The 27,482-nt window shown below is 36.7% G+C and overlaps 1 protein-coding gene across 2 annotated transcripts; it reads right to left on the bottom strand.

Annotated features, from left to right (window-relative positions):
• Positions 1 to 6,008: 6,008 nt before the first annotated feature.
• LOC125657917 (uncharacterized) lies at positions 6,009 to 26,719 on the bottom strand. 2 transcript variants are annotated; one of them, XM_048888845.2, is made up of 12 exons: positions 26,352 to 26,719; positions 16,147 to 19,153; positions 15,664 to 15,735; positions 15,506 to 15,572; positions 14,288 to 14,395; positions 12,999 to 13,531; positions 12,754 to 12,906; positions 10,668 to 10,834; positions 10,401 to 10,546; positions 9,456 to 9,530; positions 8,096 to 8,228; positions 6,009 to 7,949 (listed from the first exon to the last, which is right to left on the bottom strand). In XM_048888845.2, exons 2-12 carry the CDS (start codon positions 19,111 to 19,113, stop codon positions 7,226 to 7,228), a joined length of 5,145 nt encoding a protein of 1,714 aa, XP_048744802.2. In that variant the 5' UTR covers positions 19,114 to 19,153; positions 26,352 to 26,719; the 3' UTR covers positions 6,009 to 7,225. The 2 variants fall into 2 exon arrangements, with proteins under 2 accessions (XP_048744802.2, XP_056004587.1); XM_056148612.1 differs by lacking the exon at positions 26,352 to 26,719 and adding an exon at positions 25,806 to 25,998.
• Positions 26,720 to 27,482: the final 763 nt, after the last annotated feature.

Genomic DNA, 27,482 nt, shown 5'->3' with positions numbered 1-27,482 from the left:
GTGTAACACTGAGCTTGTAGACACTCTACAGGTGTGTGTGTGTAACACTGAGCTTGTAGACACTCTACAGGTGTATATGTGTGTGTAACACTGAGCTTGTAGACACTCTACAGGTGTGTGTGTGTGTGGGGGTGTGTAACACTGAGCTTGTAGACACTCTACAGGTGTGTGTGTGTGTGTAACACTGAGCTTGTAGTCACTCTACAGGTGTGTGTGTGTAACACTGAGCTTGTAGACACTCTACAGGTGTGTGTGTGTAACGCTGAGCTTGTAGACACTCTACAGGTGTGTGTGTGTGTAACACTGAGCTTGTAGACACTCTACAGGTGTGTGTGTGTGTGTGTGTGTGTGTGTAACACTGAGCTTGTAGACACTCTACAGGTGTGTGGTATGTGTGTGTAACACTGAGCTTGTAGACACTCTACAGGTGTGTGTGTGTGTATAACACTGAGCTTGTAGACACTCTACAGGTGTGTGTGTGTGTATAACACTGAGCTTGTAAACACTCTACAGGTGTGTGGTATGTGTATGTGTGTGTATAACACTGAGCTTGTAGACACTCTACAGGTGTGTGGTATGTGTGTGTAACACTGAGCTTGTAGACACTCTACAGGTGTGTGTGTGTGTGTGTGTGTGTGTGTGTGTGTGTGTGTGTAACACTGAGCTTGTAGACACTCTACAGGTGTGTGTGTGTGGGTGTGTAACACTGAGCTTGTAGACACTCTACAGGTGTGTGTGTGTGTGTGTGTATAACACTGAGCTTGTAGACACTCTACAGGTGTGTGTGTGTGTGTGTGTGTAACACTGAGCTTGTAGACACTCTACAGGTGTGTGTGTGTGTGTGTGTGTGTGTGTGTGTAACACTGAGCTTGTAGACACTCTACAGGTGTGTGTGTGTGTGTGTGTAACACTGAGCTTGTAGACACTCTACAGGTGTGTGGTATGTATGTGTGTGTAACACTGAGCTTGTAGTCACTCTACAGGTGTGTGGTATGTATGTGTGTGTAACACTGAGCTTGTAGACACTCTACAGGTGTGTGTGTGTGTGTGTAACACTGAGCTTGTAGACACTCTATAGGTGTGTGTGTGTGTGTATAACACTGAGCTTGTAGACACTCTACAGGTGTGTGTGTGTGTGTGTGTAACACTGAGCTTGTAGACACTATACAGGTGTGTGTGTGTGTATAACACTGAGCTTGTAGACACTCTACAGGTGTGTGTGTGTGTGTGTGTGTGTGTAACACTGAGCTTGTAGACACTCTACAGGTGTGTGTGTGTGTAACACTGAGCTTGTAGACACTCTACAGGTGTGTGTGTGTGTGTGTGTGTAACGCTGAGCTTGTAGACACCCTTCAGGCCACATTATGTGCTGGATTGAATTGATACTTCACATTTAACTTTATTATCAAGAGAGGATGAACTCTATTGAATTAGGGGTCAAAGTCACTTTGGGACTTGATAGAATAAACCTGTAGACACTTATTGCATAAGAATACATGGATACCCCGACTTGCGGAGCTCTTGTTTCTATGATCGTCACATTTATATACACGTACATACTTACGTCGAAAGTTATCGAACAAAACTTGTTTTTATTATTCAAGTGCATTAGAATAGATACACAATTACATTTGGGATCAATACGAAAAATACGTGTGTTTTAAACAGTTAAAATGCGCATTGTACTTGTTACACAATCTACATTACGTCGGTGTGATAACTTTATATATTGACTGCAGCATTGTTTTGAAATCATTGGGCGGTAGCGAACGTAAACAGACTATGTTGCACAAAAGAAAGCAGTTGGATGCGTTAATATATTTTCATCAAATTTCCATTTAATAAATCGGTGCAAACAGGAAATACTTCTCTCCCGAGTCTTCTACAGTAAACATTTACCGTGTTTCAACTAGTTCACTCCGAACAAAGGCAAGGAAGTCATGCATCTCTGTTCTGTGGCTGAATGTGAATATGTATATCAATTCCATTTAGATGATGTGCTGAATAAGGTATCATCCACGTGCTAAGGCTCATGATTTAGCACTGTATATAATTACTTTCATTATGATATGGGTGTAGAATATTTAAAGAGAGGCTTGTACTTTATTCGTTTTCTCGGCCGGAGATTTACTGGAGTGATTTCGCCTCCCAATAGAACGTCCATTACACTATAGCCGACATGCTTCGTGGTTTTACTGTTGGTAAACAGTTTAATCATTTTGGTTTTAGATTTTTCACGTACGGCCCCCGCAAAGTTCACAACAAAACGCACTACAAATTACTGTTCTCAATTTGTAGTAAACCTTATACATGTATATGAATTGTGTATTCAGTAACCAAAACCAACACACCCACACACTCAGAAAGAGAGAGAGCACTGCGTCTTAATGCTAGAAATGTATTTGTCATTTCTTGACTATTTTAAAAGTGCATCTTAAAACATAAACGTTTTACACTGTGCAACGAGTGGCGTTAAAACAACTGAGGGAACGAGGAAGCCGTTTCAGAGCGAGATGTAATCTAATATCAACACCAATCTAATTCTCGTTAAGGAGGTGTGCTACACCAGAGAAATTTGATGTAGATCAAAAGTGGAGGATATGTACAACAATATTTTGAAGTTGAAAATTTTCAAATTTACTTTATTTTGTCAAAAAATACAGTTTTAGTAGAAGGTAATCTGAAAAAAAAATTAAAACCCCTGCTGGACTCGAACCTGCGACCCACAGTTCAACAGTCGGTATTCTAACTTACTGAGGTACTCGGCTAGGTATTTAAATGGAAAAGGAAAAGTCAACTATTGCTGATATCGATTTTTTCATCCATGTTTCTATATTTAGGAAGTCAGCCATTATGACGATGTAGAGTACTACTTTAATCGAATACAAGTGAGCAGCTGTACCCATGTACAATAATGTACGTCCCAAGATTTGCTGGTGTTGATCAACGATCTTTCTTAAGATGGCATCAGACAGATGACCTTTCATGGTTTTCACACTTCCTCACTCCATCTATAAGATATAACATTATACTTCGGGATATAACATTTTACTTCGGGATATACCCTGATTCGTTTTCGTCGCACTTAATTCTTCCTTTTTACATTCATTGATTTATTTCTACATTTACAAAGCCTTCACATGTAGTGTGATTGATCCTCAAGGTTTTGATAGCTCTCAGGGAATCAGGACAGACCAGAGAGCTACAGATCCATCCCTTATAAAAACGGTGCAGAAAAATCTGTGCACAGTTGAGGCCTTTTTATCGCTGAATTCTTGCATTGCCGTTTAAAGATTTGATTAAAACATTTTTGTTATGTAATCCTTTGTTATTTCAGGCTTTTATATAGAAGAGAGAGGCGAATTACTTTTCCGCAAATTTTGAAAAAAATGTTAATTTTACTTTTCCGCAAAAAGTATTGTTACGTTTCCGCAAAAATATACAGGTATTGTACTCAATTTACCTGTGACGATAAGTTCTTAGATCTTATGTGTCTGCAGAATCTAAGACTTCATATGGTAGGTTTTCACCATATTTGGGCAGCAACTCCAAATGTTGGAGGAAAGCTACTATAAATGGGCAAGAATCTTTTCATGCCCATTTTGATTCTCAGTTCTTGTATTTAAGAAGATACCTGTAGGTGTCCAATAAGTTGACAATTACTATACATTATTTTAAATGATTGATTGATTGATTGTATATTGTTTAACATCCCACTCGAGCATTTTTCACTCATATGGAGACGCCAATATTGCCGATGAAGGGCTGCAAAATTTAGGCCTATGATCGGCGATTACAGCCTTTGAGCAGGGGAAACTTTATCGTGCCACGTCTGCTGTGACACGGGACCTCGGCTTTGTGGTCTCATCCGAAGAACCGTCCCATTTAGTCGCCTCTTACGACAAACAAGGGGTACTGAGGACCTATTCTAACCTAGATTCCCATGGGACTTTATTTTTGATAATGGACTGATACTGTCCAATATAAAACGTTATGGACAGTAATTGTCAATTTATTGGACGGTGACAGGGAAACCCAACAACGTATTAGATGCCTATAAGTAAACTGAAAACAAAAGAAAGACGATGCATTTGTCAAACAGAAACAAATCTAATTCCAAATTCCCTTAATCGACAGAAATATCGGAAAATCACTGATATACCTAAACGCATATTTCTACCTAGTATATTTATCTGCCCCAACTTCTGCGATTCACAAATCATCCAATTTTATCGGTCATTATTTATCATATCAACTGTTTATCAAAACTTAAATTTGAAAGACATATTTCCTTGCTGTATTTGAATTTTGCTGAATCCAGAGGCACATTCCAAAACTTCTTCACAACGCTTTTTCTTGATGTTTTCTTTATCAATTTCTTCTTCAAAAATAGTCTAATTCTGAATTATTATATATTCGATTCCATGAATAATTTCACTTCAGTTCGACTGGCATTATAATTATTTCATCATCCGATATACCGGTATTTGAAAACACCAATGCTTTTCGGATCAAAATTTGGCTCCAAAACTTCCTCCATATCCTCATCTTTACTAGCCAAGGGCGACGCGCCAGTGTTTCTCCTTTCGTGAAAAGAGAAATACCATGGGGCGTCACCTTGGCTAGCGAAGATGTCATATCCTGAATATCAGCTATTGAGAAAGTGACGGTATTCACAGTACTTTGATGAATATCCTTAAATGTTGATTGTGCCAAATGAAGCATGGTCGCCGCCTCGCCATTCGATTTCTTTGAGCATGACGTCAGCATATAAACACACACAATTCCAACGTTGAAACGGCGATAGGCATCGTATTAATCATGATCTATTTGTAGAATAATCTTCCGATAACTGAATCCCCGCGTCCTGAAAGATATATCCGCAAAATAAAGTTGTAAGAGGAGGTAGGTAAAGCAGCGACACCACTTTTCAATATGGAGTCCGCTCTGAATCTGCTCCGCACATATCACAATAAAAAAGCGGGGGTAAGAGTCAGAGGAATCTCGGGTTATGTGCTTTCATATCCGCAGTCCCATCTTCTCCCAATTGTATATAGTTACAAACCTGCTATCGATGCCCGATTCTAAATTATTTTCATATTCTTTCACAAAACAATGCGATCAATTGACATTAAGACTTTTATGTGCACGGCGATGATTTCATTTAACAAATCAATTAACATACACTGTCAGGCAAACTATATTCAATTGTGTACGAGGGTGGTATAGGCATGACGGGCCCGATGCCAAGGAGTAGCTCGCTACGCGGGTCGACTCAAAGATGGAAATCTACTAGTTCCCTGGTATCAGTTAGTTCTCAATTCAATTCATTTTATTTCGCTTAAACCATGTTAGACGGTATACGAGGTAAAATAAATAAGTTATCATTAGTCCCGAATGAATCTTTTAGTCACACAAGCCGAAATGACAATACACCGTAACGCGCAATCTGTACGCAAGTGGTTATGCACAGGTCAGCGTTGTTGCACATGAACCGCTTGTCAAGTTTCCAACTGAAATTATTGAAGCTTTTTTATTCGGATCCTTTTTTTTAATTATTATTATTAAACATAAAAGGTCATCTGCATGAATCGCATGTCCAGATCAAAACAAGATGTGTTTGTGAAACACAAATGCCCCCGATAATGGCCAATTCCGAAGATGGCCAAGGTCACAAGGGCAAATATCTTGGTACCAGTAGAAAGATCTTGTCAAAAGAAATGCTCATGTACAACATGAAAGCTCTAATATTTACCATTTAGAAGTTATGACCAATGTAAAAAAAAAAATTTAAGTAGGTCAAATGTCAAGGTCAAAAGGTTCAATACCAATGGAAAGATCTTGTAACAAGGAATACTCATGTGAAATATCAAAGCTCTATCACTTACTGTTCAAAAGTTATTAGCAAGGTTTCATACAGAATGACAGACAGGACAAAAACAATACCCCCCCCCCCCCCCCCCCCCCCCCCCGATCTTGAGGGCATAAAAACCAACAACTACCAAACATTAGAACTATCAACCATTTAATGGGAAATTTCATAATGATACAATATGAGGGAAATCTATCTTTAACAATTATATAATCAGAATCCATTTTACTGAACACAAATCTCACTAATTAGATGACACCAGTCTGGACATTTTGCAGATATTTTGAAAACAGTTAATAATTTTTGACTAACATATAACATTGCATTTCAAGATTTGTTTATAGAGCAAAATAAAATGAATAATCTTTTGGAAAATATCAATGTATTGATAAAATCTCCAACTTTGTTGGGTAAACGATGTGAATATGAAAGAAAAAAAAATCACATTTTTTGAAATGTGAATGTTACCTAACGCTTTCAAAATGAGATCGCACGTATAATGACACAGGTGCACATGTGTTAACCCGTTTATATAAATCACACAAATGCTTAACTCCAACAATAGACCAACAACTCTGTAACTAAAATTCTCTAATTTCATAAAAATTTTGTCAACAAAATTTGAAACAACTGAAAGTAATATATATACAATTCATATAAATTATCTTAAACCTAACAAATACTATTTGACACCTTTATTCATAAACACAGCTGGAACCAAACGATAAAGGATTTAATCATTGTAGATTACTGTTGAAATCTAAAATTGTAACATGAAAATTACGTCCATTTCGTAAAAGTTTTGAATTAAAACAACAAAACAAACAAAACACCACTTCACAATGAAATATTTCCGCTACCGGAAAAAAGCCTTTATATCTACACATATACCGTCCACAAAACACGAAACCACACAACAGATTTACATCATCATTCGTCAGTTCCATTTAATGATTATGAATTGTCGTAATTTTACGACATGTAACAGGAAAATGAAAGACGATATAGAAACAAACAACAAAGCACCAATAAGTCAGATCAATGAAAACACGACTGCAGTCACATGGCCATGACCTTTGTAGCTGTTATTATGCCATGATCAATCTTGAGGAATAAAATGTTCTCCCTTAGCACCCAATAATTTTTCATTGAAATTGTGTAAAAATACTATGGCTAAACAATTTAACAAATTATTTAAAGTCCTTTGGACATCAATGCCCGTTTACCTAGAAAATGTTCAAAATCTTAACAAATATTACATACATATTTCAATGTGAATTCAAGAAATGCACCACCCCTATTTCACCAATTATAGCATAGCTTGTCTTGAATTCAATCTTCGTTAACACCAATTCAATTTTTGTGTTTAATCTTTGACGAGGACGACTTGGAAACCAATTCGATGTTGTCATGGCGATACCTGACAACCTTGAGATCAGTAGTTCGTTCCCAGGCAGGGAAATCGTCGTCAGTTGATTCATCATCAGAAATGAGATCGAATACTCCACGGGACGGCTTACTTTTACAAATCTCCTGCTGACTTTTGTCATTACTATATCCACTAGTGGAAGGTTTATTAGAACCATAGTCTCCCCATATCAACTTTTTCTTGTATGGCAAACTCTTTGATGTTTCAGTCTGTAAATTATGTTCTGGAGATTGCTTTCGTTCAAATGTCTTTCGTTTAGAAATGTCTTGTGACGAGTGTTTGACCAATTTCGTATCTGTACTATTCTGTTTGTGTGGGCTCATCCTTAAGCTGTTTTTTGTTGACATTGATGGAACGTCTTTTGTTATTCCATTTGATGATGGAGAGTTTTTAACATTGGTTTTAGGAACGTTGGATAGTCGTATACAAATCTGCATCAAGTTGTTGACTGAATCCTCTCGAACAGCAGGTAATTGAGTTGCTGACAATACCGACAGCTTTTGAAACAGAAGCAAATTATCCTTGTTTTGTAAAATTTCTTCTACAGAAAGTTCCCTGGTGCTTACATTTCCCAGATTCTTCATTACGTCAAAGAGTTTTATTTTGTAGAACTCGCAAACATCTTTCACCAACACGAATGATTCATTTCTATTGTGAAAAAAAGACAATCAAAATTCTAACATTTTATATTATGATACAATTGTTCAATCTTATTTCCCTTTGTGCTTATTCTGAATTTTTTTCAAAATGTTTGATATTTCTTTATATTTAAACTAATTAGCACTGTCACTTGCCTTTCATTCTCGCCATTTTGACATTTGATCACTGGGAATAAAGGAATAGTGGCCTCTTCTAAGAATTGGTCCTTTGATTCAATAACAGGATCCTCTGGTATATCACTGAAGATTTCCGTTTCCGGTAAGCAACCTACACAAACGAGACATCCAATGCATTATAACCATATTGATACGGGAGCATGTGCTTGGTTTGAAATTCGTTTTTCTCTTTATCAAACTAAATCTCCAGAGGATTGGATATAACTAAAATTTGTACCGCCGGGTTATTCATCTCGCATTTGTCCGTGAGAACAATGATAGCAGACATTGAAATATTCATTTACATTAGAAAGAAACTATTGGGAATTGCTTAGTCGGATCGGCTCTAGTTTTAAAATCAAATTAAGTTTAACCGTCGTAATACTATACATAATGGGACGAAAGTGTCACGATTTGTTCCTGTTCAGTATCTATTCAATGTATACATGTAATGCACAAGTAAACAGGAATAGAAAAATAAAACCCGTGTTTTACAGTCATTAAACACGATACACTTCAATTCAGTGAAATATGGTTCACCTTAGGATTCCCAGAAACACAGAAATGATCGTGATTACAAATAATATTACGTACGTCATGTACTATTAAAATAGGTCAGCGGTGCCTGTGGTAGAGTAATACGCTGACGTCAGCATGTAATTTCAAAAATACAATATCTGTTAAATAATAAGGAAATACTTGACTGTCTCATTGATGATCTTTTAAAATTAGCAAGTTTATTCTCCTTTAATCTTAATTCTTTATTCTGTGTAAGGAATTGGGTTTTAAACGTAAATGTCATTACGTATCTAAATTAATTAGAACGTCCATCACCAAAACTGGGATACGAGAGAGTGGCGAATTGTTTTTTTGTTTGTTTTTTTTTTTTACATGTACATGTATGTACATTGCACTGCAAAAGCTTCGACGCGAAATTCTCCTGTATTATTGATTTTCAAAACGTATCTATGGCTAACATGGCATCGGTGGACGTTTGTTAGCTGTCTGTGTACTGTCTAAACGAAGCCTGTAACTGACGGGAGATTTGGCCAATAGTAAACATCTTTATTGCGAAACTTGCCTTCACTGCAGTACTAAAGCTGAGTTTAAGTGGTGCAGTTTTCAGTGTTAATCTTATACAATTGCACGGAATGACCAAATTAAAAGTGCACTCTTATCTGAAATGTGTTTCAAGTTTTAACAATAGAACAATCGATAACGCGAAGCTCCTGTGTGAACTATACTATTCATGGGACTGCACTAATCCTTTAATGTTTCTGTTATGTCCTGTAATATACAGGCACAAAGTGTACAGAAAAGTATATATAGGTAAAGTTACCTGAGCCGTACAGGTCAAACTCCCACACTACCTCTTTCTGGTCCCGAGAAAACCCGTTTATATCACCTAAATAACCTGAAAAAATGATGTAGGTGTAATTATTACAAGATGATTCAACAGTACACGCGTGTATGCGACATCTTATTAATTAAAAACATATTTCATGTCACTATGAACATCTCAAGAATAAAAAGACTTCCGATCTAAAAATATGTCTTCCTGCTTAAAATAGTCCTTGACTACTGTTTCAATGATATTGCTTTTGAAACACGAGACCCGCAGGGCGGGGCATCCCCTCGCAATGTAGGTTTTTCTATCAAGTCCTCTAGTAATCTGACCCTACAAAATCTAAAGAGTTGGTCCTCTCTTGAGATCAGAGCTTTCTGTGATGTATCAAATCAATAGAGCAAAAAATGCAGCATGAAGAGTGTCTACAAGCTTTTCCTTCAATGACCTTGACCGTTTGACCCCTAAATCTATAGAAATCTTCCTCTCTTGACAACAAAGTTATATCAATTGAGCAACAATTGCAGACTCTAGGGTCTACAAGCAGTTTTCCTCACACACACACACACACACACACATACACGAACGGTACAAGCAGTTTTACACACACACACACACACACACACACACACACACACACACACGAACGGTACAAGCTCAGTTTTACACACACACACACACGAACGGTACCATTCTCTGATGGCACTTCTCATGTTTCCTTTCCTTCATAAAAACTTCCCTCTAAGTTTTTTTTAAATTTATTTTATGGTTATTTGCCGTTGACGAATTTGTTTACAAGAGGATTACATCCACATTTAGATTTTCATGATACTAATACATAATAGTACTGGTAGGCAACAGATATATTTTGGGAGAAATCCGTATTTTTAGGGTGGTTCTTCAGCTCGTGGTTTTTTTTTAACAGTGTATGACACATACCATTGATGAGTAATCTCATGTTATCACTGTGAGCTATTTTCACTGGAGAGGCACCGCCGTATGTTGCTAAAGTTGGATCCGCTCCGTACACGATAAGCAATCGAACCATCTCAACGTTGTCGTTTTCCACAGCATCATGTATTGGTCTGATATGCATTACAAAAAGCATATACTTAATAAAGGTCTTTGGCATTTAAGAAGTACTTTAATGCATGAACAAAACAAAACGGTTGAACGTCTATTTGATGAGTAATTGATGTAGATTACCTGATGCCATCCTGAGATGCGCAGTTGACATTTGCACCACGTGACAATAATAAGCGGGCGATCTCCAAGTTACCACTGACGCAACATTCGTGAAGAGGTGTGTAGCCTGCATTGTCCTTTGTGTTGACATCAACATCTCCTGATTGAAGGCAATAAATGACCACATCCTGAAACAGCAAACAATGTTCTGTAATGATCGATGAATAATGTTTGACATTCTTGAAACACAAATACAAACGACAGCAACACAGAATGGACATGAACATGTTCGTTCACATCAAGCATCGTCCTCATTTAGTCCTCTTCTTGAATACAATTATTTCACTCACTATATCCCGAGGGGATCCGGGTAAGAATAGGTCCTCATTACCCCTTGCTTTTCGTAAGAGAAGACCAAATGAGGCGGTCCTTCGGATGAGAGCGCAAAGATCGGTGTGGCACAATAAAGATCCCTCCGTACTCAAAGGCCGTAAGCGACGAGCAAAGGCCTATTTTGCAGCAGTGGCGACATCTCCATATGAGTGAAAGATTATCGAGGGGGACGTTGAACAATATACAATCAATCATTTACTATAATTATATATATATATATATATATATATATATATATATATATATATATATTAAATAAAATCTTTTTAATAAACAACTTCCTTGTCGCCTCAATAGTTGTTTTCTTTTGTTGAACCTTTGTGTTGTGAGTCCCAGGGTTCATTGATATGTATCACGTGGTCACAGAAGGTAGATTCACTACATATGGTTACCCACTTCCGCCAAGGTTGAACCCATGACCTGCGGAACTAAACCACCCGTTTGCCAGACCTCTCGCACATCTAGACAATTTTTAAAAAAAACAAACAAACAAAAAACTGCTATCGATGACAATAGAATTCTCACTCCGATGCCACACGCTACATGGTCATTGAGAATGGAAATGAGATTAATAAAATCCTTCATTAGTACGAGTTTGGATAGGGAAATTCCACCGAGGGGACAGGTTTCATAATCTTAGAGGCTTTGTCGAGTTTGAGACTGTAAATCCTATCCCAAAGGTGGAATTTTCCTATCCAATACGAGTAAATAATGAACGATTGTTTTTCTAGCATTCTATGCACTATACATTCTATGCAGTATTCAGAGCACTAATTCAGGAGCATTGAGAAGATTCAAAATGCATATTCTATTTGAAGTATACATCAAATTTATGCTGGAATAGGTAATTTGAAGGTTCTGACTAAACTATTCAATGGTGTCACTAGTGACCTGTGCTTCTAACCCCATCCTATAAGAAATGGCTGACTACATGTTGTGAACTATCGTCGAGCCTTCGGTGCAATATGTGACGTCAATAATTAAAAAAAAAAACAACTTGTTTTAATTCATGCGGATTTGGAAAAAAACGCAAGTTTAAAATTTAGGGTAGGTTGTGAAGATCAGCAGCCAACATTTGCTTTTGGCACAAACGAAAGATAAAGCCTTCTCTATGTAGTGATCTGTATGCCCAATTATTTGTCTACTTGCTATCTCCTTTTATGCTTTGAATATTCCATAACGTGCAAGTCAATACTTTAAATGTTTACAGAGAGAGTATTAACCATCTCAGTACACCCACGTGGGTGTTTATTTACAAGTTGGCAACTGTTAAATGACGTATATGTGTCTCCCACACGGTTCCGGATGTCATGTTCACTATAGATACATAGAATTAGCTAGGAAAAGCTTTAAAATTTATTTGTCATGCACTGTAAATGGAAAAAAAAATCCTCGAACTATTTATGCGATAAAAATCAATTATTCATACACTTTATTTGTTTCATTGCAATTCCAAAGATGTAATATGTCTGTGAAGGTCAGCAATGCGTTGGGGATATCTCTTTTAGTATTTTACCTAGCCTTTAACCTTACAGTTTATACCGTGAAAAGACGTATTACGTGTTGCTCGCTAAAGCCCTGTCTCGTTATGAAATACCTCGTGGAATCAGAACCGGACCGTAACAATAAATGTAGTGTGCAGAGTATTTCTTTCCTTCTTTCTTTTGGTTCAAAATCGATACTCCATTTCGTCATGCTTCAACACTTTACCTACCAGGTGACCCAGCCGAGCAGCTCGATGAAGCATTGTCTCCCCTGTGTCTTTACACACCACCAGCTTCTTGATTTCCTGAGCTGCTTGAGGATCTGTGGCACTGGTTTGTACTGCCACAATACCCGTGTATAGTTTCCCCGAAGATTCAACATCCTATCAATATAAACAGCAACGACATTTATCTAAATGAAGAATATCAAACAAGAATCCGACTATTAAAACTTTGAAATACACTTTCATCGTACATCGTTTGCAAAGACGTCATCATCAACATCATCCTGATACGTCAGCGGTATGAAGTTTTTCTTGGTGGTGATTTTTTTATTCCGATATTTCGTTTTCCGTCTGCGACATTTTCCAATTCTTTTTGTACTTGATCTCCTCCGGAATCTCCGCTTCTGTTTAGGACGGGTCAGTGATTTCTTTGATAAATCTAAAGACACCTTCTCGTCAAGGTGTACAGATGTACGACTATTTCCTCTTGATATCTGTGTTCTCTCTTTCGATGGGCTAAGGTTTTCCTTTGTAATTCCATCCTCAGCCTTAGTCTCTGTTATGTTTTTACTAACACAATCTGTGAGAGCAATGGAGGCAATTTTAAGCGATATGCCTGTCGAACTGTCTGTGTTGTTCCCTGTGAGTTCTTGGCTATTTTTTCGCAGTGCAGCTTTCTGAGTTTTTCTTTGACCCGATTTTTTGTAGACGCGTCTTTTGATACATCTGACGTCCTCTTCATCCTCTGTTTTAACGTCCGAGTCTGACAATATTTCAGTTTTTACTGCAATGGTACCAAATTACAAGTATCAAAATCACTGTATTGACGGTATTTTACCGAGTTGTAAGGAAATGGCGTATCTCTTAGTATTATTTACTTGTATAATGCCTCATTGAAATCAGATACAATTATATAAGTAGCAATTTGACATATTGCTTACAGACGCAAGATAAGACGTTTTACTGATAATAAACTGAGACGTTATATTAGGTGTCCGACTCGTAAATTTCAAGACACGACAAACTGCAATTACTTATGATGAATCATGTCATCGTTATATACGTTACAATTGTATATATGTAAATGACTCGTAGTTACCCATCCTTTCCTTCCAGTATTTTTAATTAAATTTTCAACAAGTAGTTCTTTTGACATTTTTTCAGAAGTATACGAATTCATAAAGCATATACCGATTGGAATTCTCATCCATCAACCCTTCAGCAAATTATTCTGAAGAAAACAGGTAACACAGACTGATCTTTATACCATTCTAAAAATAGCTTTTAATACCATATATACATGTACTTCTATCCCTCGTGGGAACTGTGAGGTAATTCTACATGGTTTAGCAATATATACGAAAAATAATACTTGAACGCTTCACCAAGACATTAAATAACTATCGTAACAATAGAAGTCTATGTGATGATCTCTAGGCAACATTTGTATGCGTGTTTGTGATATGAATTGCTATTGACATTCACTACGACATGAGGAGAAGATGGACGATGCCAAATGTCATCACAAAATACAACTTACAAGTTTTGGTTCGGGTTCGATTGACGAGAACTTCCGGTTTGAAATCGATAAATCCTCGAGCTTTATCCTGACTATGTCGTCTGCTTTTGATATAGAGAGATTGATTTTCTGGAATGAAAGGCAGAAGGCTTTATCATGACACATTTTTATACCAATCAAAGACAAAACAAAATATTTCCTTAACCTATTTTGCCTTGTAAAATGATATCCAAATCGTGAAATTCAGTTTTTAAAGCATTAGTTAAATGTCATTTTTAATTGCCATTCGCTACAATTGTTCTTGTTATAATGAAGCTTTAAATGAATAAATGCAGCAGTTATTAAAGAAAAGATTATTATCCAAATAAACCATTCTTTGGACAAAGATGGCACTGAAAGTGTTCGTTTGGCACTTTCTCTAATATCGAAGAGTGTTCATATCTACTGTCTAGGAAGACCTTGTTAAACATCAACTTGAAGAACGATTACACTCTAATAAAGTATAGCATGAGAAGTTAAAGTATTACTTTTCAAAATACACTTGGTACCAATAACATGGGGAACATATATACCCAATTTAATTATCCTAGCCTTATCAGCATTGATTTTCCTTCATGATTAATCACCCATGAAAGTATGACCTCGACCTTGAGAAATAAGACATTTTAACATGTTGATTGATGAACAGACGCAAAACACTGCATGATACCATTATACATTCCATCTAAGATGGATGAATATGTTAAGTTTGATTATCTTGGTCTTCTTAGTACTGTTTCTGCCTATAAAATTATCCATGTAAGTTTGGCCTTGACTATTACCATTGCTCTCATCATTAGTAATATGTGTACCAAAATCGATGATCATATCCTTCTAAGTTCAGTTTTTGCCTGATTCAAAAGGCGCCGAAAGAGGGACTGTGACATACCATATTACAGCTCGTCTATGACGTGTGTATAAAAGTTAAAGCATCATCTTTAACATGTACTTGTTACGGAGGATCAGTAATTTCATTTCACATGAAACAATGACGGTTAAAATTACAAATAAAGAACAAATAGGCAAAAGGATCCCTGCACACCCACATATGCAGAAGTAATCGCATATTACCTCAGTATTCGCGGAGTAACATATGAAATTAAAACGTTTTGTAATCAGTGTTTGTCCGTGATGACTTGATTTTTATACATGTATAAATATAAAAATTACTAATTTTAATCAAGCATTGAATCAACTCACCCTGAATCTTCTTATTTCTCTCGCGCTGATGGTGCCTTTCCCGCGCGCGGCGGCGGATGTCGTCTGCCTGTAAGCGGAAAATAACGTTATTGTATTTTTATTTAAAAATAAAAACGTTTTAAAGACTATATTCCAAAATGCATTCAATATGAAAATACCTTTTTCTGTGCTTTCGAAGTAGTGCCGATTCTACTGTGGAATGTAAGCCGGTCCTTGTCGCTCTCTGCAATCTATTCATTAAAACAAAATATACTAGTCTTTGGATTGTATGTATTTGTATTATTATTTTTATAAATTCTGCATGCAATGCCCCGTTGCCTTTTCTATCCCAATTTCAAACATTGAGTGTTAATATCCGTTTCATGAACAAAGTCAGTGTTAATTTGAACAAAAGTTACTGATCTTTGTAAGGTCGAATTCCTAGCTACGGCAATGGACTTGTACATCAATTTGCTATCAAGCAACTTCTCATACGAGAAATCGGCAATAAAAGTAAAGCTTCCCCATAAATATAGCGTTTCCATACACAAAGTACACGTATAGTATATATATAGAATAGTATACATGTATGACACACTTCCGTGACAATGACGTCTTTTCGTTACTAAAAAACAACACCACCGTTTAGTTTCAATATTTACCATAAGATCTTTGTTGAGCTCTGGAATTACTCGTCTGTTGGAACTTGGTTCTTGAATTAAAGATTTGTGACGTCTCTCTATTTTGAGGGGTTTGTAATTCCGATCAGAACCTGCTGCTTTAATCACGCATTCGGAATCCGACACCCGTCTGCTCTTTACAAGTGATTTTCCATCTTCATATTTGATATCATCTAAGGAAGATTTATCTTCTTCGGAAAATTTGAGCGCTGTTTCAGTATTTTCGTTTAAATATGTCTTGATTGACGATGTAATGTGCTTGTCAAACGTTTCATCTAACTTTCGTTTATAACTAGTACTTCCGTTAAAGGAGTTAGGGAGTAATTCGTTTTGTTCTTCGACAGAATTTTCGTGAACCATAGGCGCAACATTGGCAATAGGAATCTTCTTATAGTGCAAGAAAGGCCTCTTTGCAAACACACTATTATCATGTATAGACACCTCATGTTGAGGTCCACCGAAATCCTCGTCGTCTTCCTCGTCATCTATCACAGGCTGTGGTTTCCTAGGAAGAGACGATAATAACCTTGGTCGTTTATCCTGATAATATGAAGCTGAAGGACCAGGCCGCACACAAGATTCTTGTTTATGGGAACCATCAATATCAAGCGTAGGTGGTTCTGTCACCTGCTGAGACAAACAAGATGGCAGAAGTTTTTGTTGGGGACTTAACGTTGGCATTTTGGGGGATTCTGGGCCAACTGGGGAAGTATTATGAGATCTCTTGATATCTGGATTGGAAAAGATGACTGTTTTAGGTTTCTCTGAGTTGTTGACGATTTTGCGAAGATCTTCGTCTCTTTTGACAGCGTTCATTATTATGTGTTTCTTGGAGAATGGCCTTGGTTTACTGTCTAATTTTTCCTCTGTTTCACACCTAATAGAAGCAGTAGGTATTGATATAGAAAGTGGAGATGACAGGCGTTCGACAACACTGTCTTCTTGGCACACAGTTGATTCTTGTGATTTTGTTGTGATTATTTCATGAGAATTTTTCGTCTCCTCAGTGCGTTTCGTTTTGGCAGACAACAACGATCCTCCTTGTTTGATAATTCCTCTGAAAAGTTGTGTCACTAATCGATTATCATTTAAAGAGTCATCACGCTCTTTCTTTTTCTCTTCTTTCTTGACTTTATCAAATTGCATTTGTCTCGAATACTGATCTACAATAGACGATTTATGACTAGAAAGCGATGCTTCATGTCCAGCGCAAGGTTTTGGACATTCAATGTTGTTCTTCGCAATATTTTCTTGTGTTGGACATTGTTTTGATTCTCTTTGCAGTGGTTCTTGTAGTCCATTAAAACAGTAAACTCCACTGGTTCCCTTCATTATGGATCTTTCCGGCTGATGGGGAATATGGGATGAAATAACGTCTGATGACAAAGATACCATAGAGCCTTTCATTTTTGGGGGGTGACCATCAACCACTAGACCTTCTTTATGTGTACTTGAGGAATGTGGAATCTGTGACGATCGATTTAAATATGGACGCTTTTGCTCCACCTGAACAGACATGTCACTCCCAAAGGGTTGAGTGTACACGCCTGTGGGCAAGAGATCGGGGTGTTCTTGCTTGATTTTGTATGGTTGAGTGTACACGCCTGTGGGCAAGAGATCGGGGTGTTCTTGCTTGATTTTGTAACACGACGGTATGTTTCCATGCTTAACAACACTCTTCGCGTGGGGATTTTCTGAGTTGTGGTGTTGGGCTGATTCAGCAATCTTTCGTTGCTGGGAGGACTCGGCAAATCCCGCTTTCCATAAACGCTGACTATAATCAACATCTTTAATCAATGGTGTATTTTGCACATATGCCTGCGCTGGTCTTTCTAAGTATGAAGCTGAATGGGCTATTGTACTAGCTTTAGGAACAAGTTTTGGCTGTGTTGAAGTGAACGTATCTTGTATTCTTACTGCTCTTTCGGCAAAACGGCGTTCGGTTTCTATTTGCTGTTTCTTCGCCGCGTTTTGTTTTTGGATAGTCTGAAGCATGGCATAGTACTGCTCATCAGAACTTGGATTTGTTTTCATTCTGTTTGAATACCGGATCTGAGATGCTCTTCGATAATGTTCTTGATTTAAAGATTTACTTTTGACAACTTGTTGATTTTGCCAAGACGTACTCGCACCATGCTTAATAACAGGCATATCTGGTTGACTAGTGTTTCTGTGAACCAACATGTCTTGAATTTCTTGATATCCTGCACTTGACGACATTTGCTTGTTTTTATACAAGTTGTCGCCATAACCAAGCACAAGATGCCTTTCCTCTATTGCTTGTCTCTGCCTCTCCTCCAACACCTGTCTTCTCTGTCTCTCCTCCATCAATTGTCGCTGTCGCTCTTCGATTGCTTGTCTCTGTTCGAGAATATGCCGGTGTTCAATAGCTTTTCTCTGTTCTAGTGCTTGTCTCTGCTCTAGTACCTGTCTTTGTTCAAAAGCTTGTCTTTGTTCGATAGCCTGTCTTTGTTCCACTGTGTGTCTCTGTTCAAGTCCTGGCTGACTATGCTCATTAATTTTACTATGTTGTAAATATTGTCTTTGAAACGGTATTTGTCGATCAATTGTCTGTCTTTGCTCAACATAGCTATTTGGTCCTTGTACCACTGTTTGAGCCACAGGCTTTTGTTGGTATTGCATTTGGGTCGCACTTGTGCAAGGTCTTTTCCCAATAGAAAACAACTGTTGGTGAGCGAGATACATTTCTCTTGTTTCAATGGAATTCGCGTGACGTTTTCTCGGTTTCAAGGATAAATCCAACGGGATCTCACCTTCATTAGGTTTATGTAAGTCACCGAGCGGCCCTGAGAGATCCAAAGGGGTAGATGAAAGATGTCTCTCCTTTGCACGATCAATGTTACAGGAGTTAGTCGTCGTCTGCTCAAGTTTATTGCCAGAAGCATCTACAATGCTGTCGTCTTGAATCGCCTGCACTGGCCAATACATCTTGAAGGTTATGTTTTCCAATGTAGGCTATAAGGTGTAGCTGAAGGAAAAAATGTAAAGGCTGCAATCATCAAAGATACAAACACGAAATGGCATAACCTGATAAAATGGATCGATATATACAAACATATGTCTACATAAACATCGTCAATATCTGTACTCTTGTAAACCTTTCTGTAGTTCGAAACAGTAAGCCAACACTGCACACTAACCGTTTCATACGTATGTTCGATTATTATCGCAAATATTAAAAGGTAAGTAATGTATATGGACACATTGATTGCCGTCCAAAAATAGAATATTTTACAAATATAACAAACGTCAAGAAAAATCCTATTAATTGTTTCATGCGTGAAGGCTAGAATTCGTTTAATCGCTTTCCTACCTCAACCAAATCAACAAAAACCATCATGGGTAATTACTTATATATGTCACATGATATTTCGGTCTGATTTTGACCTCTTTAATAAGATTGCCACGCGTGAGTGATGCTTAATACAATGCAATGTCTCCAATGCAAGAGAAAGTATCACTTTCGCATGGTCTGGTAAGTCAAATGAATAATGATACAGGACGCACAAAGCGAAATAATGTACTGATAAGTACATTCAGGTGAAACGGGATGACAAAACCGAAACTTTTAATCTCTGAATAAATACACGCTAGCTTTTAGGCTTTTATGACTTCCGCAAGGGAAAGAGTGTGACTAAGCATAATGCTATGAATAAAACAACTTTATTATTTATTCATTCTCTCAATTCATTTCTGAATAGCACTAATGCAGGTCATTGGTCTTTCAATTTTCAGGCTTTCAAATGATTTGTCGAGAAATCAATAGTATTGTTCATTGGTTGTACTCTAATATGTTTTCTTCATATTGTTGTTGCATCCATTTTTAAATTCAAACTACAAAGTCATCCTAGATAGAGGACAAGTAACGGGCAGTAACCAATGGATATTTTAATGACCATTCCCTACTTACTAGTATATCAGACTGAACGAAACATTCCAGTTTCTGCGAACATTTTCGAATTATGTGAATGACAAAACATTACAGCAACGATATTTTATTAGTTCATTACCATATTTCATAAGTGCAAATTCCAATTTTTAAAATTATTTTTCATATTTAGAAAAACTGACAATTTTGTTAAGCATGCATACACGACATTTTTCAGACTTGGGAACTACAATGTACTTGTCTGCAGTGAGCTTTGCTACACTTATTTCCCTATACAAAATGCAAGTTTTCACGTTCTCTATAATATGAAAACCCGCGTAATATTTTGTGTGAACATGCTTTATATTTTAACTGAAATGAATAATATTTAGACGAAAACAATGATCCTAAAACATTCCATTTTTTAAACGGAATATAAATGTCTTACAAAACAAAGTTCATACACAGCTGTACATGTACTATCAATGGGTTTTTTTTAAGTAGAGCGCGGTGTCACATTACATTTCTCATGCCATACGCGAAGTCTCTGTCCTTTTTTGCTCAAATCATTTCGCATGCCCTTGATATGAAGTCTTCTAGAGTTTTTGTATGTATTCCGAAATAGGTGTATATTTTATATTGTAGTAATATTATAATACGTTGCCTAGTTAGTACATTGGTTACATCACCAAACTAGTAATGCAAGGGTCCGGGTTCGATGCCCAATTGATCCAAAGATTATTCTCCCCTTCTTAGCTACACGGACGTATTTGTCTATAAGTACAACCCTCTGTAATACATAAGAGTTGACTTAACATTTTTACTTGTCACAACCAGGAACAACTTATGCTAATCCTAAAACAAACATGGTACATGCAACATACTTTAAATGTTCGTAGAAACTAGATATGATGCAAGTGAATTGTCACGAAAAATTATATATCATTGAGAAACGTCATGTATGAGCCTAAAATTCAACGTATAGATGTACACCGATACCGGTTATCAAGATTTACATGTAGCTGGAACGTTAAAATTCGTCCACTAGAGCAAATCTCAGAATGCAATTAAACGTTGAAAACAATTATGATAAAAAAAAAAGCCTACCTGAATCTCAAAACCCATTTTTAACATATTAATAGAATTCAAATTAAACTTGAAAATTGAGCTCCTCTTCAATGTAACAGATGGCACAAACTCGCCGAGAACAAATGCTGTTTGAATACTATATACATGTTAATAAATAGATGACGTGATTAATTAACGCCTGTTGGAGAAAACTGAAAGCAGTATCTCTGTAATCTGCATTTTATCCATGATTGTAACGGGTACCCACCCACTTAAAATGCGATCGTATCGATTTCCTAGCATATACTATCTATATAGTATACTCAAATCTTGCAGCAAACAATGATTACAAAGGATTTTACGAAACCCTGTGGTGAAACTACAGACAATCCTGTAATTGTAAAACAAAAATACACCACACAATGGTCATCAGAAAGTTGTTTAGACAGTGATGTCAATGGAATTTAATCTGAACACAGACAAAATCTGGATACATGTGCGAAATTGCTGAGGCACGACCAATGGTGTCTCGCAATGTCACAGATTCTAAATATATTCTCCATTCAGAGCACGTCTGGTACCGAAATATCTTCTATATTGGGTATTGGTGTCAATTTCGACGAAAGCGTACATCCATGCATGTACATCTTGAGGAGTGTAATATGTCAATCTGGGTCGATTGCCGTCACTGAGACCGAAGTTATTCAGACCGTAAATCTCATATCAATTATGATTCTTAAGAAATCTGGACAATTTCTTTTTCTTTCGTCCATTTTAAAAAAAATACTTTTCTAAAGTATATTTTGAGTTTCCATCGTGCCCTTTTCCCGACATGGCAAACCATTTCGAGAGGACAATTTCCTTCTGTTTTTATTTTCTCTGAGCAATCTTCAAACAAAATCAAAAGCACCCAAACTTCAATAATTATTATAAAGAATATACATGATAGAACCCGCAATATTGCATCCACAAAAACTATAGTAGCAAAGGCCATGACATATGTAGTTTTCGGGACAATAAACAGGCGCATACGGCCTTTGAGCAGGAACGTATCTTTATCGTGCCACACTTGACTTGGTTTTTGCTGTCTTATCCGAAGGACCGCCCCATTTAGTTGAATCTTACGACAAGCAAAGGGGACTGATGTTCTTTTCTAACCCGGATCCCCAAAAGATTTTATTTACGGTTCGAAAGGAAGCTCATTATGATTATTACGACAATGTGTTATAAAAAGTAATCTTTAAAAGTGATTTGGTTGGTTGGCTGGTTGGTTCTTTTATGTCCCGTGGAGAATTTTTCACTCATATTGAAACGTCACCAATTGTAAGTGAAGTACCACAAATTTAGACCCACGCTTAGCGCTTCCAGTCATAGCAATGATGGTTATTTTACGTTTTAAGGTCATATCTTAAGGACCCGTTATCCCCACGTCTAACTCCTGAGCGTTTGGCGAAGAGGCAATCACTACATTGTTTACGTCAACATTAAGTTTGACGCGGTCATGGTACAAAAGGGCTCGAACTCGCGACCTCTCGGTTACAAAGCGAACGCTCTACATTGAGTCACTGCGACCGGTAATTCAGTGACAGCAAATGACTACAAAAGGAATAAATTACATGTTATATTACATGCAGTATAAATGTCTTTAAACTTACCAATGAGAAATGTGTTTATCATGCACCTAGACATAAAATTAATTGTATTGTAATATATCGATGGTGCCTATAGTCACGTACAACCACCAATAATTAATTTTATACGTCACTATGATCTCGAATTAGTCATCTGTTTTATTAATTTCTTCACATATTACATGTAGGCGGAATCTATCCCATTTAAGGGCATAAGCGGCGTTTCTCTATAACATACATTTTCTTGTGAAATTTCACGTGTAATTCACTTGCATTCTATGTATCTCGTTTCTACACAAAATATTGGTGTATATATCTATATCTGCTTTAGAATTGACATATGTTGCAATGTTCAAGGTTTTGCAGGTAAAAATGTGAAGTAACTCTTACGTGTTACATTAAGTTGTATAAATAGACATTAATTACTGTAGCAAAGAAGGAGAGAAATGAAGAACCGGGTATTGAGCTCGGGACATTTGCATTCCTACGGTAGTTAAGTGATTTAACCACTGAGCTACCCAGGACTATAAACAAGGTACATGTACTGTAATCTTACTACATCAGGAAAGTTAAACTTATTTCGGAAACCATAATTCATATCGAGAAGTTAAAGACCCATCTCATGACCGTACGGTCAGTGAAAATGTTGGCGGAGCCTAGTGTTTAAATAATGGTTGTATTCCTAAATGTTGCAAGAGAAAAGGTCAGAAACGTCGCGTACGTACGCGTACATTGCATCTGATCTACGGACTTCCGGACGAACAGCCCAACTGATAAAGAACTACGGTATATGGATGCAGCTGTGGCGAACTACAACGGGAAATAAAGACAAAATATTCCCTTGGTAATTAAGTGAATATTAAATTTTGTGATAAACGCTTTGCATCAACTAGGATTTCGATTATATAATTCAAACAACAGGTCCGCAAGCTAAATTGCTCACAGGAGCAGCTGCATTTCCCGCGTAAATGATTAAAATTTCAATCATGCCACAGAATTCCCCTGTCGTGCGATGTGTAAACAACCGTAATCAAATATATACTAAATAAACACGATCACTAGTATTGACTGTGTTGTACTCTTGTTATTCTTAAAAGAACAATTTTCAAACGCCCTCCAAATCTTCTCTTGTAGAACGTTGACCTCTTAATAAAGTCTTGCCCTTACCCCGCAAGGATCATGATCTTACATGTAGCAAATGTTGATTTACTCTACACGAGGATGATTGTATATGTATTAAAATTCTAGAGATTTTTCAAAAGGTATTTAGGGATTTTTCTTATATAACTAAATGTAAAATTTTAAACTTCAGATTTTGTGAGTTGCATTTTGAAAAACATTTTGCTTCAAATTATCTAAAATTTACATATTTGGAAGATTAAACGTATATGAAAATAAGTTCGAACCTGAGTCCTGCTTCGTATAAAGTTAGACATGAAACTTGTACACATTTCATTATACATGTATCTATTCGTTCAAATATTCAAAAGGCATCCTTTGTTTAAAAATTTATATCTTTAAATCATTTTTGTTTTAACTACCTTGACACGAGATCTAGCAATTATTCCAAAACATCTTTGCATAAATTTTAATGATTTTTACGCAATAACAATTCAACTTCAAAACATCAACTTTGAGCACTCTACCTTACTATACATATGTGCGAAAACTTTGTGTGTTTACGGTCATATATTTAAGTCTGTTTAGAAAAGAATTAACACATTAAGCCTTTTAAGACCAAAAACTCCAGGTACGTTTAAAAGTTATTATAATTTGACCTACGATGGTTTGATTGGTTTCAGTGAAGCGAATAATGAAAATACCGCCTGCCCATTTCCTATTCATGTTTTAAATAATCACATTACGTAATATGCCGTTATCTTGGGAAGTATTAATCTCAGATAAGCCCAAGTTACATTTTGTCTTTTCGTTGGTATCACACTGGCCCATCTCCCTTTGTGTACACCTACATGAAATTCACGGAGTGCGCACCTTCCCTACAGATAATGTACACACGAGCTAAACAAGTAATGCTGATGCACCCTAAATGTAGGACTGTCTCTTCTCTTCTTTCCACTAGTTATATTAGAAATTTTCACTTCTTCTCCAGTCCCCACCACCTTGCATGGTCTGATATCAATACGCCGGGTTACGAGACTCTTCGCACTAAAGGTCGCGACCCAAGACTCTACTGAAATAAGTTGTATTGATAGGCCGAAGTTGACCGATGTCCTATGGCGAGGATTGATCGGTATTATACATGCGTGTTAACAGTAGTAAACAATGTATATCCCATTTTCTAGCTACAATATCGCGAATGTTGGGGATAAAAACAAAACCAAACAACAAAATCCCTTGCTTTGGTATTCATTGAAAAATTGGGAGTCGATATCGTAAATTCTTCTCCAGATAAAGAGGAACGCGAACGTATATGAGAGCGTAACTACAAACGATGATAACTCCCTAGATCTATCGCCAGACATTGCGTACAATTAAGTCGGCTAGTACAGCAGTGTATGGGGTCGATATATCATGACGGGTGCCCACCGTCTCTTTAATCAGAGACAGGAGAGGCGAAACTAGTCAACGACCAGCGTCGACCACTTCATAATCAAGTTTTACCGGGTTGATGCCCTGCCACGATGGGTTAGTAAAACGTACGTCTAATAGAATACTCTCCCCTCGTGTAACACTGATAAGAAACGGGCTTTACATAAATATCGTAAGGTAAATAGTCGCACCATATACACCCACTTAAAACCTTGAAAGGGGGCATGAAATTTGACTCGGTTTACAGGGAATAGGAATAAAAGATAAGCGCTTCACAGACCACATTCTTTATAGATGTTTTCACGTCTCCACCACAAAGTACATATTCATGACATAACCATGTGACACGACCCCATGAACATGATGAATGCTAATTAAAATAGTGATCTTAAAAAAGAAAGACTTGGTATAATGTCGACAAGTTAAAATGATGGGCAATCACTATATCATTCTGGAACACCGATATACTTCATAGCATTGTGTCACAAACAAACGTACTCTACCTTATTAATGTGCCCGATTCTCCCATACGGTATTTTTTCACCCTCTCACTTCGAGGTCTATTTTTATACAGTTTCCGCATGTAGACAAACATTATCTAACACTCTCCAATGGCATGTTCTTCCCCGTTTATTAGTGTACAAAACGTGTATCATTAAAAAAAATTAATAATACGTGGAACTGTCAAAAAATCGATAAACAAATAACAAGGCACTATCTACATTCGTGATATTTCATGGCAGATGAGATCGTATATTTCTATTCTGCCCTATATAGTATTACAGACTCGTGTATGTATATAATCAATAGAGTGAAAAATGTGTGAAAATTGAAATAAATCTAGTAGGTATACAATAATGACATTGTCCTATATAGGCCTCTACCGTGCGATCACAAATAAAATAGTATACGGGTTTACGTCCTATCGTGTCTATTGCTAGAATTTCATTGCTCTCTCATAATACATCGACCCTGCTACATTTTACACTCAGTATTTCAATATCCTGAACATATTTTAAACGGCACACTATATATATCTAAACACTTACCTTAGAACAAGTCGCCGGTCTCCTTAATTGTTAATAATCTCATCCTTAGGTAACTTATCAAGCCTTTTTTCGACCACCATTGTTCACACGTGAGCTCTGTTATTCTACGATGTGAACTCACGACGGACGTGACCCCATTTTTGTGATCGTGTGGTGTGTATATATTAAAAACGTGGCCGATATTCGACTGCTTGTGTGTTTGGTAAACATCCGTGATCAACAGCAGACGACATTTTCTTTCACACACACTATGCGAGTGTTTCCAAGAGCTACAATGAGAAAATACATATATATCCGGTACGATTTCCCTGAAGATTAGACTGGAAAAAAGTACGAATATGCAAACAAAAATCGGGGAACGCTGACGTCACGCATTCAGCTAAGGCGAAGGTCGGTGTTTCAACGATCCGTTTGCCTATATAAATTACGTACTTGATATTCATTGCCTTAGCTGGATTTTAAATTGCAATTATTCGCAGACAGCGATAAAATATAGGATATGTTAGGTATTAAATTTAGATTCGTATATATTTCATTGCGTAATTGACACAAAAAAACTTACACAATGTAGGCCTACGTAGTATTTAAATAATCGTTTTGTTTTAAAACTTATTTACAATGTACATCACCATGGATTTTTTTTTTTAAAATTCACATTTAGGTTTAATTGATTTAATTTTGATCTTAATTAAAACGACTATTTGATAAAAAAAAAAAAAAAAAAAAAAAATATTATCCCTTTTTCCTCATCTAATTAAATTATATTTCAGTTGAAAATATTTTCTGAACAGCACAGCACATACGTACATAGTAGAAAATCTTAGCAGATTGTGTTACATTTGTTTCTGTTGTATTTCTGTGTATTTTTTGTTCTTTGTTCTGTAAAGTTTGATGACCATATTTCCACATGTACATGTATTATGAATTGATGTGTGTGTAGTTCTTTGTTGTATTCGTTGACCGTTTTATATAATGTATCGAAGCGGGGGGAAATGATATCCACGGAGAAATCAAACGATTCAAATGGATGAACATTTTTAAAAGCAATTTTGATCAAGTACAAGTTCTTAACTAGTAACTTAGGACGTCGTCTTTTAAAGATGTTTGATGATGAAAACTATATATTCCAAA

Source organism: Ostrea edulis, chromosome 9 (genome assembly GCF_947568905.1).
Source record: "Ostrea edulis chromosome 9, xbOstEdul1.1, whole genome shotgun sequence".
Classification (NCBI taxonomy): domain Eukaryota; kingdom Metazoa; phylum Mollusca; class Bivalvia; order Ostreida; family Ostreidae; genus Ostrea; species Ostrea edulis.
Note: the sequence above shows the minus strand (reverse complement) of the source record. Positions and strands in the feature narration are given on the sequence as shown.

What these genes read in the sequence shown, in the direction of transcription:
- LOC125657917 (XM_048888845.2), bottom strand. Translation starts at nt 19,113, where the DNA reads ATGTATTGGCCAGTGCAGGCGATTCAAGACGACAGCATTGTAGATGCT. An exon ending in CTTCGAAAGCACAGAAAAAG is followed by an intron (nt 15,573 to 15,663) that starts GTATTTTCATAT and finishes TTCCGCTTACAG; the next exon opens with GCAGACGACATCCGCCGCCG. An exon ending in GTTTGACCTGTACGGCTCAG is followed by an intron (nt 8,229 to 9,455) that starts GTAACTTTACCT and finishes TCGTTTGTGTAG; the next exon opens with GTTGCTTACCGGAAACGGAA.